This window comes from Microcebus murinus, chromosome 16 (assembly GCF_040939455.1).
Source record: "Microcebus murinus isolate Inina chromosome 16, M.murinus_Inina_mat1.0, whole genome shotgun sequence".
Taxonomy (NCBI): Eukaryota; Metazoa; Chordata; class Mammalia; order Primates; family Cheirogaleidae; genus Microcebus; species Microcebus murinus.
The window spans coordinates 42,933,100-42,950,776 of record NC_134119.1 but is presented as its reverse complement, the minus strand read 5'-3'; the positions used below and the strand labels follow the sequence as shown (position 1 = coordinate 42,950,776).

Sequence of the window (17,677 nt, the reverse complement as noted above, 5' to 3'; positions counted from 1 at the left end):
TTGCTATGTTGCCCAGGCTGGCCTTGAACTTTTGGGATCATGCCATCCTCCCATGTCACCCTCCTGAATAGCTAGGACTGCAGGTGCTCCTGAGTAGCTAGGACTGCAGGTGCGTGTCACCACGCCCAGGAGCATGATCCTTTTCACAAAGAACTGTGCCATGGTCTAGGTCCCAGCTGTTTTGCTAAAGAGCCTAGCCTCTGCATTCCCTTGACATATTTCAGTTTTCTCACCTCCCGACGTGGGATAATTAGCCCTCCCTACATGTCTCAGCCATTGTACAGAATGAACAGGAGAATGTAAGAGATGCTGTTTTGTTAAGTGGGATGCATATGTGAGGGGTATTATTCTAAATAATATTAATGATACATAATCCTGTTTACTTTCTTTGGAGGCAAACAAGATTCTGAAGTGGTAATGGGAGAACATTTTTTCTTTTTGATCCACACGTGAGTCTGGTCTTGCTGCACAAAGAGAATTCTAGTAATGGTGCACATTAGACCCTGTTACGGGGCCAGTGAAAGAGACGGGAGCTCTGGGCTTTGTGGTAGAATAGTCTCTCCATGAAACAACACTTAAGAACAAGAAAATTTCTTCTTAATAAGAAAAGAAAATCAGAGGCTGGCCTGTCACAGGAAAATAATGGATAGTGAGATGAAATTCTCTTCTAAAAAACCATTTTGATAGCTTTGCAGGAGTATGGGGAACTCCATTGCTTCTATACATTCATGAGAGACTCACAAAAGATTGTTCGTATTCGTGATACAGTCCCTACTATAAGCATCTAAGATGAGGACAAATTAAATATAGTTAGTGCACAGGGATTAGTCTTTTGAGGATTTGCCCAAAGGTAAAAGCTCTCCTGGGAAATTTGTGGAAGGCGAAGAGAACGCTATTTTTAATGACAGTAAGACAGCAGTGTTGATAATGTCAGAATGCATATTTCAAATTAAAATTCGAAGCTCTGTCCAGTGGGAACTGGCAATGGGGAACCTTTGATTTTTAGGAACCTTTACTCAGATGTGAAAGGAAGCATTGGAGAATGTGGGGTGCTGGCTTTTACAGTTTGTCACTACACTGAAGAACATCTCTCAGTTTAAAATATCACTGTGTAAGTGACTCTATGCATTCTGGATGTTACTGTCCATGCTGAACCTTCTTTAATTTCCTTGCCAGGTAAGTGAAACTATATACTGGAGACTGTAAGTGATCTTTTTCCAAAATTATTTCCTAAATAGAATTCATAAGCATTAAGATTTTACCCTAGAAGGGACTGTTTTATGGCTTGGTGACAAGAGAAATGCCTCTACTAGGATTCTCCGGAAAGGAGACAAGAAACCAAAGAAGGCACATCAACGAAACTTCATGCTTCTCATGTGAGTTTGACCCTGACTCAAAAATAATGTCTTGACAGAAAATTTTGGAGACAGATGGGAGAAGAAAAAATGCAAAAATTCGAGATGAAGAAATTTCTGGAAAAGGACGTGCATGAGGAGTGGCAGGTTGCTCGAGGTTGTAGAGCCCCCAAACTGAGCGGTCAGAAGACTTAGCCTAAAGCTCCAGTTGCACAATTAGATGCAAGTTCCAGGAGGGCATATGTAAGTCAGTGGAGAGCTGCACCTCATGGAATCACAACTTTTCAGAACTGGAAAGAACCTTAGAGTTTCTCATAAAGGATTAACTGTGACACTTTTAGAAGAAGGAGCATCATAATTAACTTTCAATTAGTCAGGGTTGATTGTCCAGCTAGTGGGTTTCCCCTGTTTCCTGTTCTCCCCCTTCTCCTGCCACCTTCCCTTCGGCCCCATCCCGGGCGTGTCATTAGCGCCACCACCAGAGGCTGCACAGGGCAGGGGGAAGAAGCCAAAATTGGTTATTCAGAAAATAATCACAACAATAACAAATCGGAACACTGGTTACGGACAAGTTCAAAATTAGTATTTCGAATGAGGAATTTAAATCGCCAGATTTATGGATGCCATTTGCACTTCATATTTTTAAACTCCTTGCTCAGAGATAATTTCCTTTATTGGGGTATGAGGACCATTTGAAAGGCAACATCCTGTTTATGACTCATTCTGGTTTCTAAGAAGTATGATGACATGCAGTTACCCATGCAAAGGGATCTGGCTGTGTTATTTAGTCTCTGTCTAATACTTGAGTGAAACGAGTCTTATAGATATTTTTGGACGTGACTTTCATTCAGTCCACATTATCCACTGAGCACTCGCTATGTGCCAAGCACTGTCCCAGATGCTGAGGACATATCAATTAATGGTAAGGCAAAAATTCCTGCCCTTGTGGAATTTATAGTATAGTTGAAGGATCTAGAAGACAAAGAATAAACATAATTTAAAAAGGCAAATTGTATACTATTTAGAAGGATTTCCAGTAGTAAGGAAAAAATAGAGCAGAGAATGGAGGGCTGGGTTGTGTTGGGGTGTTGGACGCAAATGAATGGGGTGGTCAGGGTAGGCCTCATGGAAAGATGACATTTAAGAGAGAAAACCAAAGACCTCAAGACAGTAACTTGACCGTTGCGTTTGAGGGACATCGAGAAGATTGATGTGGCTAGAGAAAACGGGCAAAAATAGTCAAAGGTGAGGTTAGAAAAGTAAGGAGACAGGGAGAGATTTTAGGTCAGGGCATTCTAGAACTTTCTGTGATGATAAGCAGTGTTCTTTATCTGTGTTTTCTATTAATAATATGGTAGCCACTGGCCACATGTGGCTAATGTGATTGAGGAGCTGAATTTTTAATCTCATCTATTTTTAAGTAATTTAAATTTAAATAGCCACACAAGGCTAGTAGCCACCACATTGGATGGTGCAGCTCTGGGCTGCGAGGAGTTGATATGATCAGAGTCACATTTTTGCAGCCTTGCTCTGGCTACCGTGTTGAGAATGCAGAGAGGCAAGGACAGCGGTAGGCACAGTGGTGACTTTCCACCCAGCCACTTGGTCTGTCTATGCAGTATCACACTGCCGAACATCAGTTATCAGCTTTTCTCTCCCGTAACACGCCCAGCGTGGGATTGGCAGAAACCTTTACCCAGCTGACTGAATTAAATCCCTTGTAAGACATTTATCAGTAAAAACAATATTTCCTGGGAATCATATAATTCAGAAAGAAGAAAATTGGAGGTAGAGGGTATCCACGTATTCGTGGGAAGAATTTGGTGTTATGCTAATTTTAACAAAAACCCAGCAAGCTCGGCTTATCCTATACTTTTCACAATCAAAAAAACCAAAGCTCAGACACTTAGTGGTAGGGGCTGAGTTCTCCTGGGCTCAAAACCCATGCCCTTTATACTGCACCATAATGACATGCTTCAAAAAAATATTAAAGTTTATAGTTTGGTGGAAGTATTAGGTCAAAATCAGCATGGTTCTGCGGGCAAGGAAGTGGTGGTTTTTCTCACTGTTTGATGGAAAAGTAAGTCTTTTTCATGGAGGAAAGAGGGTTCCTTCATCACAGACTCTCAAATGAACCCCCTGAGGGGGAACAATTTCCTTCATCCTCATTGGAAAAATCGGAAGATTGTTTCTAGAGGCAGGGAGCCTAATATTTCTTATACCTGTGTTTTGCTACAGGAAATTAAAATTAATAAAAACTTTGTAATAAGGAAATGGCATTGTCAAGAAGGCATTTTATCAAATAATGATTCCACTGGGATGAAAACAATAAAGCTTGCCCAGACTGGCATGGAAGTTCTCTGATTGAAAATGGCCATGTTAGGTGTGAGACACATACCCCAGTGAGGTGCCTTGTTGGATGCAAATGTAGTCACTGAGCTCCATTCCCTTAGTGTCACTCAGAACCCAAATGCAGGGGTGCCTGGGCCCATAGACTCGTCCCAATTGCTTGGAACAGGGCAGTTGTCTTCCCACAGATACAAAATGGTGGCCCAACCCTGCCACTCTCACTCAGCCATTGACTTGTTAACAAGTTTGTACCTGTATCTCCTAAATGACATCTGAACTCCAGGAGAAAAACCTACCACTTTCCCTTTCCAATCTGAAATTCATTATTTAGCATAAAAAAGACTGCGTATGAATTAGGACATTTAGGACTCAGAACGAAAAAGTAAATAGAATTCATACTCAGTTGCTAAAAACTTCCTTTGTTCAGCACCCAGAAGGTTTTTTCCAGGGAGTCCGTTAGTTGAAATCAGGATGAGATTATCAAACTTCAGGTGAGAGCTATGGAGGAAGAAAAAAAAAAAAAAAGAAAAAGAACAAAAAGAGTTTAGGCTTGATTTAGTGAAAATTTATCATAATTCAATTTAACTTTATATCATGTGTCATCCAACTGTTGAATTTTTCTTTGAAGCTAGCAACTCTTTTTGCACAACCCTTCAAATAGAACCGATCATTTAAATGAAAAAAGGAAGGTGGCACTGGAATTGCTATTGCAGAAAATTCAGCCACACACAATAATGACAGGACAGACACTGTTTAATTTTCTTCATTTAATTCACAAAGTAAAACAAAATAAAACCCACAAATTGGGAGGAGGGAGGTAAATATGGTATACATTAATGCAGAGTTTGAATTTTAGACTACTTCTAAGAAACTGCTTAGAATCATAACCACCACAGCTCAACCTTGCTGAGTGCTTGCAGTCAAGCCCCTTTGCATGTAATGAGGTCAGTAATATTATCTATATTTTATCAGGTGGAATGGAGGCAAAGTGATTTGCCAAGACCATATCGGTAGTAGAACAAGAGCAGGGTTTGAACCCAGGCTGTCTTGCTTCAGCATCTTCTCACCTAACCTCTGCCTGTAACTGCCCTGTAGATCTCAAATTGTCTAGAGGGATCCAAAGATCATCTAATCCCCATCGGTCAACATTAGCTTTATTAGCTTTCAGATACATACAGTAATACTCAAATCAAGAAACTAAACTGTCACCTAGCAGAAAATTCTGGAGGATTTAAGAGCAAAACTGCCTTATATTTGCACCGGGCTTTCCAGAGCCCACGGCACATTCACAGGCACGGCCACAGAATCCTCAAGATGACGTATGCTGGGGCGGGGGAGGGGCAGATGTTTATGACCCATATTTCATAGGTAAGAAAATCAAGGTTGGAAATGGTAAGTAGTTTGTTCAAGGTCACGAAGCTCACGAAGCAGCAGGGCTAGAAACAGAAGCCAGGCCTTCCGACCCTGACGGCACCTCGTGCCACTCAACCAGTCCTACGTCAAAGGCCCACCCAAGTGGAGGCCTCTGCAGAACTCATGAGCGGAACACGCACTCTGTGTTTGCTCTTCAGCATTGAAAATGTGCCCTCTGGTTACAGTCAGCAAAATTATATGGGTGAAGATCAGTATCTTTTCATAGGGTTTGGGCTGATGAGAAAGATATTTTCCTTTCAAAATCTCTTCTTAGTTCATACCTCCTCTTCAGTCAACCAAATGCCAAAAAAAGAAGGCTTCACCAAGTCAGAGGAAAACACCTGCCCTCTTTTCCCATGAGGCGACTGGAAAGGTTCCAAATGTGGAAACGCTATCAATTTACTGACAATCTGTTAAGTAGTACTGAGAGCAGGAGACTTTTGGTGGTGGCACGGGCAGGCAACACAACAAACTCAACTGCACCTGACATTTAAAAATTGCTAAATATTAGGAGAGGTTTTGCTCTAAAGTCTCTAAGGATGGGTGTCATTTAAGAATGAATATTCTTATTTTATATGAAGAAAACTGAGCGCCTCTTATCCTCTAATAATAAGAATAAAAATTTTGAACATCTTCAAATAACATAAAGGTCACAATTAAACCGAGCTACTCAGCGCTGCCAGTCTGCAAGTGCACACCAATGACAGGCCTCTAATTTATTACCATTTAATGGAAAAGCAAATAATAATAATGATATGTGTTTATACCCACACACAGTAAAAATTTGTCTGGGCTTTGGATCCTATGTGATTGACACCTGGTTTATATTATACTAATAGTAGTTATACATAGGCCCTTTTTATGGCTCTGTGTGAATAGAATGCTTAATAATTATCCAGCTATATCTTTTACTACAAAGATAATCCCTTTGGCACCAAATAATTTGAATTATCTAACAACATAGATCAAATGACTTGGATCAAATGCCAACTTACTACATTGTGTTATCCTAAATTATGCTATCGTTCAATTAAACATTTCCCTTAAAAGAGTAGGTTTTTCCTTTATATCATCTATAATGATACAGTACAAAGATTTGTTTTCAAAGGGGAGGCATTTTCTGGATCATTATATATTTAAAAAACCAGCTTTGAACTCCTTTAGCCCTAGTCAAAATCCTTTTGCATTCTTTGTGGGGCTGTTCTGGTCCTTTCTCCAGTCTTTGAGTTTCCTGCTGTCACCCTTCTTGTCCTTTCTGCTATCCTCCTCCCTCATTCTCAAGTGGGCACATCTCCTACATAAAGGAAACACAGACCAGCCACCAGGTTTCCTTCCTTTTCCCTTCTTGCCATGTCTGGATGATCTACAGGAGACTTCATCCATCTCCCTGAGTCCGAGGAGAGGTGTCTCTCCATGAACCCTGACTGTTCTTCAAGTCTTTCTTCTACCTCTCCCAACCCCCACACCAGCAAATTTCTCTTACAACTAGACTTAAGACACCTGGTCGTGGCTAGTCCAGCACTGATAAAGCGGATCCATGCAGTCAGAAGGGGCCACAGCCTGCTTCTCTGCTTCTCCATGTGAGCTTTCCATTCCCAAGGTCACCTCAGGCCCAAGGTGGTTCCTGAGCTCCAGCCACCACAGCCACACGACAAGCACAAGGCAGGAGGAATGGGCAAAAAGGGCTGCCTAGTAAGGGACCTTCCTAAAAGTTTCACTTGACATTCCTGTTTACATTGTCAGAACTCAGTGATATGGCCAGAGGGTAGCAGTAAGAGAGGCTGGAAATGTAGTTTTTCAAAGAAAAACACAGTGGTTTAAACAACAACAACAACAATAGCAACACACAATGGTTTTTCAAAAAATTGCATTGCCCAGGGTTCTGTAAGCAAGGACAAAGCACAGAATGAGTAAGTCGAGGCAACTAGAAGTCTCTACTCTAGTTGACTCATTAAGAGAAGGTGGGATGAGGCTGGGAGAAGATCCTTAGTAATCAGAGTCCAGGCAAAAAATATCAGGTGGATTCCACAAGGAAGGTTTGACCGAATGAAGGCAGAGGCATATGCAGGTTACAGGATTCAAAAAGGGATGGGGAATTATCCAGGAACTCCCAACAGCGGATGTCATTGCTGATCCTAAGCCTAAAGGAGCAAGAGATGGAGGAAGTACCCAGAGCCCAGGGGCTGTGGCTATAGAACATGGTGTCTGAGACAATGTCGCCTAAAGGTTCTCCTTCCTGACTGCTCTTTACCCGCTCCTCCTCTACTATCCCATCTCCCTGGGAGATGCTACACACCACCATGAATGACTTTATCTTGCATATCTACTATAGTGCACTATATTGTACTATAGTGTTTCTTGGAGCTACAATCTAATTTCTAAACACCTAGCAGTCCTAACGGAAATGCTCCAGGGCAATCCCAAATTCAATATGAGTCTGAACAAAGCTCTTGGTAGCCCCACCCCACTCCTCCTTCATGTCATCAAAGCCATGGCCAACTAGCCACCTCTCAAGCTAAGAATGTGGAAGCCAATCTCAGACCTCTTCACACTTCCCACATTGGTCACCATGTGGGAATTAAATGAATTAGTATCTGTATAATACATTTTCAAAAAATAGTAAGTATTTTTATTACCAAACTATTAAGACCAAATTCACTAGCATGGCACATAACAGCCTTATAGTTCGGTCCTAACCTAACCTTCTTTGTGATATCAACCTTCTTGCTATTTAGTGAAGTTTCCCTGCCCTTTCATGTCTTTATATAAAAATATCACCAGCATTTTCATTTTTTCCTCCAACCTCATATTTTTGCTGTGATGGTTCCCTCTGTAATCTGAGTTTAGCAACACTCAAATACTTTTTTATTTTGGGGTACAAATATTTATTTTGGGGTAAAAATATTTATTTTTATTATGGGGGTACAAGTATTAAGGTTATGTATGTTGCCCATGCCCTCCCTCTCCCCTCAGGTCAGAGCACCCAAATATTTAATTTTTAAATCTAAGAGTATTGGTCCAAAATCATGAAGTTTATTAATGTATAATTCTAACAGATTGATTTTTAATTTGATTACCTATAAATATTCAAAATTTCCCTGCAAATTGAACAGTGGGTCACAGGGTACAGCTTGGGTGTGGGCGTGCATTAGATGAAACGGCAGGAACAGCAGAATCACAGATAAAGCACGACTCTCAGATCTAATGGTGTTGGCTTAATGTATATAAACAATATCTAATGTCACCGTGAGCCCTCAGCTCCAAAATCAAAGGTCACCATAGCATGAAAAAAAAAAAAAAGTTCAAGTTAAGTGCTCAAGCCAATGAAACATTAAACAAGTGCACCTGCATTTTCGCAGCAAATAATTCCAGTGGGGATTTCACGTTGCTGTGGATACAAAGGGAGGAACAGCTCAAAGATACTTGTAAAGCAGGGAGGGATTAGGGTATCCAGGGAAATAAGTAAAAGGTATTGTGTTTCATTCCATGCTTCAGGAGGACAGCTACAAAATTAGGTCTAAACATCCTTATCCTTCAAATAAAGAGGGTCACATTGCCAATTTATTGTGAACACAATAAAAGAAACATAAAACTTTTCACATTGCTTACCCTCTGGGCGGTAGAAACCTGTCATCCCGATGGGCGATCCCTCATTATTTTTTTAGGTGTTTTATTGAAGGGGGTATAGTAAAGGCAACCAAAATAAGTGATTTAATTAACTACTTTTATTAATGCTTTTATTTGAAGAAATAGATAATGTACAGAAAAAATAATTACCCCACATCAACCTAAATGTTTCATTTACTAAAATCTCTGCTTTCTGACTGGTTCAAAACTGACAAAAATATTTGCCAAATGATAAGAAATCCTAGCTCAGGATATATATTTAGCCAGAATGTATATTTTACCAGTCAAAGAATAACTCAGATTTAATTCAGTCTTAGTAATAACACATAATGTTATAAAATGTTCTATAGATGGGGTTTAAAAGTTGGGAGTTATATGAACTCCTAATATTAGAAGAAAAATATAGGGCAAGACAAATCAAAACAAAATACTTAATTATAAGTATAGAGCAGATTAAGAAATCTGCCAATTTTTCTCTGAAAAATTTCAAACTTTTTTCAGCAATTATTTTTTCTATTTAGATCAGAAGAGACTTTTTGACAATGCCCTGGCCTGTTTATTTCATTTTTTTTTTTTTTTACTTCTTAAAAACTTTTTATTTTGGAAAATTTCGCACAGACACAGGAGGTGAAAGAAGCTTAACAATTACAACATTCCGTTGCTTTTAAAATACTCTTTAACATTTTTTGTTGTTGTTGGAGTATTTTAAAATAAACCCCAAACATTGTATTACTTCACCACAAATTCTCTAACATGTGGGAATCTAAAAAATAAAATAAATTGCGGAAAAGAGGAAGGATACAGGATACTATTACACATTTAAAGAGACTTCAGAGACGCATTAACCAAATGCAGTATTTGGACCTTCTGTACATCCGTATGTATCCAGACAAGCCAACTGGGAAAGACAATTTTAAGACCACTGGGTAAAACTGAACATGGACTGGTATTAGATGATATTAAGGAAGTATTGGGTTTTGGGTTGAGAGTGTTAATGGTACTTATTCCATTTTTGTCGTTGGTAAAGATTAAACGGCAGCTGCATCCGTGGCCACAAAGTTGTTGGTAATGGCACATTCTGACCTCCAGGGGGAGACAGAAGAGAGAGATCCAGAGAGGAGGAGTGAAATAAAGGAGTCTGAGCACATCTAAAAGGGAGTGGAGAGTTCATGGGGTGAGGCAAAGGTCGAAAGTTCTCTCCCTGACCCTGCTTCTCTCTTCCCTTGGGTTCCATCTTGCCTGGCTCCACCTTCAGGTGGTGGGTCAGAGCTGTCCTAGTCTTGGCAGCCCTTGTAGGAACCAGGATAGGACCTGGATAAAGGTGCCAAGTCTCTTAAGCCTACCCTGAGTCCAGGATTGTGTCCTGGGGCAAAGGTCTGGAGCCAGACCTGGATCTGTCACTGAGGTACAAGTGTCTGCCTGGAGCTCTCTGTGCAGTGCTCCAGCACCTGGCAGGGGAAGGGTTTGGTGGCCAAGGTAAGTGGTCGGGAGTGGGGGGGGCTGGCAAAGATTTGGGGATTCAAGTTCTCAGAGGAAATGCTTATGTATCTCTGCACAAAAGAAACACTTATATCCTTACTGAAAAAATGAAAATGTGTGCCATGCTTGAAACGTCAATTGAAAAAATAAGAATAAAATTTGGAAGTTCTGGCAAAATAGACTAAAATAAAATTTTTCCTTTAAAATTTACAGGAGATGATTAATGATGCCTTTATCTATACATATGAAGTAAAAAATTATACATTTATACTTTGAGCATATGTTTATATACATGGAGAATATACAAGATGCAAATACCAAGATGGCAGCTACAAAAGACAAGTCAGAAAGCCTTCACGCACAGGAGACAAAACACAAGACACAAATCCATCAGTTCCTTAAGACTGGAATAACTAAGCATTATGGGAATTCAACATCGAGTGAGATCACTTCTGGTGCGGAAGGACAAAGACAGGTTTTATGTTTTGGGCAAATGCTGGCTATTAGGAAGACTTTATTAAGACCACATGGGCAGGTTTCCTCATGCTTGGCAGGTATTTCTTCTTGGTCCTTCCTTCTTAATAGCGATAGTTTAAGCATGAAGCTTTGTGAAATGATATTTGCTAGGTATAATTTAGGATGTGAATACTGTGAACATGGGGTCATGACTTCAGCTATATAATGTTAATGATAACTTAATAATTAGGTCTGGTAAGCCCCAAAGTAATGATGTGATTTAGAAGTTACATGATTTGTTGAGAATTAGAAAATGTAGTTTGAAAAACAAGCCCATAGAAACAGGTTAGTTACAATGAGGGGAAATAGGTTTTCTTAAAGATAAGACCACCAATTTTGAGGAAATGTCTACATAAATGGTTCCTAAACACAGCTGCACATTAGAATTACCTGGGGAGTCTTAAAAATACTGTACATATTCACGGAACCCACCCTAGCCCTACTGAATTGTAACTTCAGGGACAGGAGCCTGGGAAACTCTACTTTTACAATGTTCCCTACCCCACCCAAGTGGCTGTGATGTGCAGAATTGTTGCAGAGTCTAGAACTTTTGCAATCCACTGCTTATAGAAAGTTACTCAACATTAACCCTAAAATCTGGAAGGTGATTAAAACATTTTTCTCCCCTACAAGTTCTTAAAAAAAAAAAAGGGGAAATTCAAAGCAGTGTTTTGAAAGCCCAAATGCCTTACAAATGTTGGTAGTGTTGGATTATCCCTTTGAAAGGAATTATCTTCAGAGGAGAAGACATTAAACACTCTTAGAGACACTTAGAGATAAACACAGCCTCCAAAAGCCATCTGCTCAGTGACGGCCTTGCCTGGGCTGGGTCTCACACAGTGGCTCACTGTACTTCCACTCCCCAGAGAGGATGACCACCTGTCATCTCTACTGAAGGGCTCCCATGCCTGTGTTTTCAGGCCAGGCTCTTTCTACACTTCCCCTCCAAATTTCCACCCAACATCAATGCTGTAAGGGGCGGGGCAGTTTGGTATCTCCTTATTCCATGAATGTACTTGTACATGGTCCTATTTGTATCAGGATAACAGAATTCAGTGGGTGGGAGTCACAGCCTTGATCCTCCCTCTGCAGAGAGGAAAGAAAGAGAGTGGTAGATTCAGAGCTGAGGAAGGCGGGCAGAATGCATGGCTGAGGGTGTATGGTGTACTTTGGTTTTGGGAGAGTGAGGCTGCACATGAAAAAGGTGGGGAGGGTAGGACAGAGCTGACGGGGCAAAGACAGCATCGGCCTGGTGGCACTGAAGACCCAGTGAATCCCTAGGGGGCCCGTTAACACACAGACTGCTGGGCTCCATTCTGGAGTTTCTTATGCAGTAGGTCTGGGGTGGGACCTGAGAATTTGTATTTATGAAAGTTCCCAAATGATGTCCACGCTGGTGGTCCAAGGATGACACTATTCTAGGGGCAGAAAAACTGAGAGGCTCCCAGGAGTTTGGGGTGCTCAAGAAAGGAGGGTAGAGTTTAATATAAGTTTCTGTGAAAGAAGTATATGATCACATTAAATATTTGAGAGACATGAGTAAAGACTGAATTTTTTGTCTTGCCTTTTTTTTTCAAACAGTAGCAGAACTCTTGGCCTTGGGGTAGTGGGTAGTCACAGCCTCCTAAGATTTACATGGTCAACTTGAGATTACTGGCAGAATAAAGGTCCCCAAGCATGTCAAGGTTAAGGGTCTCAAAGCATCCAGGATCAGGAAAGGGCCTAAGAAACATCCATGGGTAGACCATATAGCAATGGCGGTCAGCTAGAGCCCCTTGAAAAGACCCCGAGGTGGCTCATGATCCATAAGGAATATGGATGTCCCTCGGTTTGGGTGGATAGCTAACAGAGAAGTGGGCAACTCCAATTTTCTCTAGAGTCAAGCAGTTTTGCAAAATAGAAACACCACAGGATGTTGGGCTGATTGCTTGGTCCTCCTGATGTCAAAGCAGAGGTGGTGGCCATCTTAACCAGACTCCAGGGGAAAGTTTCACAAAGGGCCAGATGCAACTGCTGGCTGGAAGCATCTCCAGTTCACCCCTAATCTCTAGGGAACAGGGCATCCTCCACACTGAGAAGATTCCATCTCCCTAGTCACTTCCCTCCTTTGAAAGTCAGTGCTGGCTTCCACCAGGGATCTAGATATGAAAATTTAGTTAGTGGGGAGGTGTCAGTCTAACAAGTATTGCGTGCTAGGCATTCTGACAGATGCTTTGCACATGTTACTTGATTTAACCCTCGTGCTTGTGTGTGAGGAGGGATTCTGGGGTGCTTTCCCCATAACACAGCTGAGGAGATCAGAGTTCACGGATCTTGGATAATTCTCCTGGGCTCCGTCAGCCACGGCAGAGCTCAGACTCGTTCCACCACAGCCTAACTGAGCCTTTTCAGACTTGGGTGACCTTTAGCCTCCCCCGCAGGGTCATGAAAGCACAGATCTCTGGGCCTCACCTCCCAGGTTTCTGGTGCAGTCCTTGAGGGTGGGGCCTGAGTATCTGCACTTCAGACAGGTTCCCGGGTAATGCGGAAGGTGCTGTTGCACACACCACATTTGGAAAACTATTGGTCTAACCGTATCTCCATCCCAAAGGAGAAATAAAGTATTTGCCAAGACAAAGCCTCCAGGTGCCATCTATTTTCCAGCAAAGCTTTCTGGTGGAGGAGTACACCTGGGATTCTCTTTCAAGCTGCAAGAACACCACAAAATCCTCTTGACACAGCCTTCTTATCTAACCCTCGCTTTTTCTCTGCCTTTGTCTATGCCCACGTGCTTCCACAAAAGGCAACTGTAAGAATATTAACAAGAAAGAAGGGAACAAACTAAGGAAACTAAGGGACAGTAAGGGCGCTCTGGCAGATGCCACTGGGGCCTACCCACATTACTTTGGCCCACCTGGTGATCCGCAGAGGCTTCTCCTACCCAGTGATTTCCTACCTTCTCTGCCTAAGGCCATTCTTGGCCACGGGCGCTAGAGGGACAGGCTGGAAGAACAGCCCAGGGTGATCACGAATAACCAGGGCAGGGACTAGTGGATAAATATCGTAGCTTCCTCCCCCCAAAAGGGACCAATCTCAGCTGTGTCCCTCTGAGGGTCCCAGCCTGATGGAGCTTCAGTTGCCCCCAGTGGTGACCCACCGAGAAGTACATCTTTTGGTTTTGTTGGCTTTCCTCACTCCCCTCTCACTGTCCTGCTCTCTCAGGCAGTTCCCTAGGATCACTCCCAAATAAAATGCTTGCATCCCAATTTTTTATTTTCAGCCTGGTTTGACAGAACACAAACAAAGACAGGTACCAAAGTCATCATTTGAAAATTATCCAATGGCAGATGATGAAGACTGAGTAGGCAAGTATACCACTCAGTTCCGGGTACGTGGTTTGCACTTGGGGTGATCAGGAAAAATGCATGTCCTACTTAACACCTGTGACCCCAAAGAATCACAAAGCATCCACACACACAAAAAAGAAAAAAACCAATAAGCTGATCTGTCCCCACCAAAATGGCCCAATATTGCTCAAAGTGGACTGCTTTTCTTTTGTTCTGGGAGTTTCTAAAGTGGGTATCAGGAGATAAATTATACTGAAATGAGCAGGAGTGGATGATTTCTGTAAATGAAGATACTTTTATTTAACATTAATTACATTTAAATATTGGAATCAAATTAGGAAGCCCAATTGTGATTAGTGACACCAGGGTGAGTTCCGGGTCATTATTTTCTCCTGGCGGAATGTCAAGCCCTCCTGCCTCGGGAGGCCGAGCCTCTGTGCCTGACATGTACCGTCCCCTGCCCCTTTGCTCCAGCCACTAGCTGATCCCACTGGGATGCCAGCATAGTAGTACGGCCCTGGGGCTCTGCCCCACTTTGCCGCCTGATGCCCTGGCCCATCAGAGGGCAGCCCTGCAGGCCTCCCCACCACACTGCTTTTTCACAGGGCAATGGGGCCGGGGGGGGGGGGGGGGGGGGCGATGTCCATTGATTCACGTGGCAGAGACGGAGAAAATGGGACAGTCACGATCACAAACCTGCTCATTGCGGTTTAGCTCTGAGATAAGCAAGGAAGCACTGACTATTTAATTAGTCACCTAATTAGTGACAGGCCACACTGAAGGTTTCAGATGTCCTCAGACAAATGTAAAGATAAAAAGCCTAATTAAGCTGCAAGCACTAGGCTGGCGGCTGCCAGAGCCCACAGCTGTGCCGGATATTGTGCGGAACTGCGCGGCCCGATAACAGGACTTGCGGTCATTCAGCGGCAATCGTAGCTTTAAAAACATGCCCTGCCAGTTCCAAGCTATTCTTAGTCACCTCAGTGTACTCAACCAGAGGAGGGATCGATGTCTAGGTCGAAAACCTGTGACTTCATCTTTTGGTGAGATGATTTGGTTGTTTTCCGAGAAAACTCTTCTCGGCAGTGGATGGAGAAGACAAGGGGAGCCTGGGCTTTCCAAGGCCCACAGGCGCCTGCTGTGAACCAAAGCAGGTCTCTCCAGAGTCGCACACAGGGGCGTGGGGATGCCACCCGGGCAGCTTTCAGTCACTGTCATCCCCTGAAAAATGCATCCTGTGTCCGTTTTTCTAGTGCCATCCCAGGCTCTTCAAGAGATTCTTTACACCAGAATTAAATTAGGAAGGATTTTAAAATAACGGATTAAAAGGAGCTGTCTCATAATTAGGGGTAAATGCCATAAAACACAGAAGCATAGACGCACAGGCTGCAGCATGATAAATAGTACCTGCCCCAGCTCAGTGGGCTCATGCCCCCAAGAAAGTGGAGAAGCTGTCCTGCCTCATGACGGGGCCAAGCTCTGTGCCTGGGACACTGCCTGGGGCAGGGCCTGAGGTTCTGCATTTCTAACTGCTCACAGGAGATGCCAATGCCACTGGTCCAGACCACGCTGGGAGCAAAAAGGATGTAAAAAGAGAAGAGAATTTCATAGACCTGGTTCCTGGCCTTTTTGTGTATAGCGTTTTCATATTTCTTTTTAAAAATGATTTTGGAATATCTTTGCAGAAAACTTGAAATATTCAAAGTGTTGCATTTGGGGCGTCCAGCAGGGCTAGCCTTGGTGCACAACGTGCCTGGTGAAAACTCGACTTTCTAAGCTTTGCAGAAAGAGGCCTCTTGCTTTCTGCAAGGAGCTTTTAGACTTCATGGAAAAGCTCTCCTTCGGGAAATCGTGTCTCCTTAACACACGGCATAAGCTGGCCTCAGGACTTGCGTGTTGATCCTAGAATAGGGAGTTCACTTTGGGCTTCTCCCTGATGGGGTTCGTGGACTTCCTAGGGTGATGGCAACTTCGGGCTGACAGGACCTGGGGATCCCCTGCTGTGACCCTCCCAGGACTACCCTCAGGGTCACAGCACGGTGGGCAGCAGACGTGGACTTACAGCCAAAGCCGAGTCCTTTCTGTTTTTCTCCAGTGGTTGGGGTTTTAAGGAAGTCTTATCATTAGAAGGACTGAGAAGGATAATGCATATGTAACACCTATACTGCCCAAGCCAGGAACCTTCAGTCCCAAAGAGCAAGGGCAGCTTGCTCTTTGAACACCACCCATCCATCACAAGAACCATAATCTAAAAATAATTCTGGTCCATCACTTGACTGTGTTGGGCATTATGAAGAATGCCCATAATTTACATTGAAATGTCTTGAGATCTTCCCCTTCCCTCCTCCTCCAACTCACTGCCCTCTACCCTGTAGGGCGAGCTGGCGTTTCCTTCCTCTAAGCCCTCTCCCCGGGACAACTGCTCCCAGGCCCCAGCTCTGGCCCTGCTGTCCTGCCCCCGCCCAGCTCCCTATCCTCTCCATGGAGGCCCACACCCGGCACGGCAGGGGATGGGAAGAGGACAGGATACTTCCTCCTTGGCTCCCGTCAGAAGCCAGATGCACAAGACGGGGAGGGAACAATTAGGAGAGCCTTACCCAACCCTGAATGATGCTGCACACAGATCTCTGTACCTCCACGGGGCTGATACGATTGCAGAAGGCTCTGTGAGCAGGGCTGGGTCCTTGTCCCCGCTCCCACCCCCAGCCCACACTAGAGGATCTCCAGGGCCAGGACCAGGACAGGGGGAGAAGACAAGGGAAGTGAAAGACTGGAACACTGGGGTGTGTCCCCAGGGAAAAGCCTGACACACATCTCCCCCAGCACTGGCGGGCCCTAGAGGCTCCCCCTAAGAAGGACAAGATGCAGGTGCTGACAACCTAAAGCAAGAAGGTGCGTCTGTGCAGATGTGACTGTAAATGGGTAGCAGTTGAGGACCAGATACACTGTTGTACTTAAAAAAAAAAAAAATCAAAACACTGCCCTCAATATTCCCTCCTCACACGGAGCTTACGTGTCTTAGTGGCGTAGGGGGTGACTCCCGGCAAAGCTATTAGGCTCTCCCAGTAGCACCTTAGCACTTGGGGAAAGAAGGACACAGGCGTTATGCAAGGACTGCTTTTGGTGCCCTTTAAAGAGGAGACCAAATGTACTTTATAATTTCTTGCATAGAAATAATATAAGAACAAAGAGTTGTATCTGTTGCATCACCAGATGACGGGCTTACCAGATTTTCTACAAAAAGAGGTCACTGTACTGGGCCTCAGATGAATTTTCCAGAAAGTCTGGTACCTCTGCCTAGTGTGGTGACGCAACTCGAGACTACCAGGAAGGTGATTTTTCTAATCACCATTTCTTGCTTCCAAAATGTGGATTTAATCCTTATTGGTGAGCATGTTTGGTGAAAAGTTTATTTTCTTCAATTTCATTCTGGCTCAAATCATTTATAAAATTAAGTTCGAATGGCAGCTAAACCGGGAAAGTAAAATATGCAGGAGGTTACTATGGTGATTGTTAATTTAAAATAATTAGAGAAAATAATGAGAAAACTATTTCCTCTCTTAAGGATTAGAGATCCGTAAACTGATATCAGTCTATTTTTAGTGTACATAA

The 17,677-nt window shown here is 43.1% G+C and overlaps 1 protein-coding gene across 1 annotated transcript in view; it reads right to left on the bottom strand.

The window, feature by feature from the left end:
* The window catches only part of CFAP61 (cilia and flagella associated protein 61), a 263,247-nt gene that overhangs the window by 106,977 nt on the left and 138,593 nt on the right, over positions 1–17,677 (bottom strand). The window contains exon 19 of the mRNA XM_012757361.2: positions 4,104–4,202. Coding sequence (XP_012612815.2) covers positions 4,104–4,202 — 99 coding nt within the window. The remainder of the gene's footprint in view (positions 1–4,103; positions 4,203–17,677) is intronic.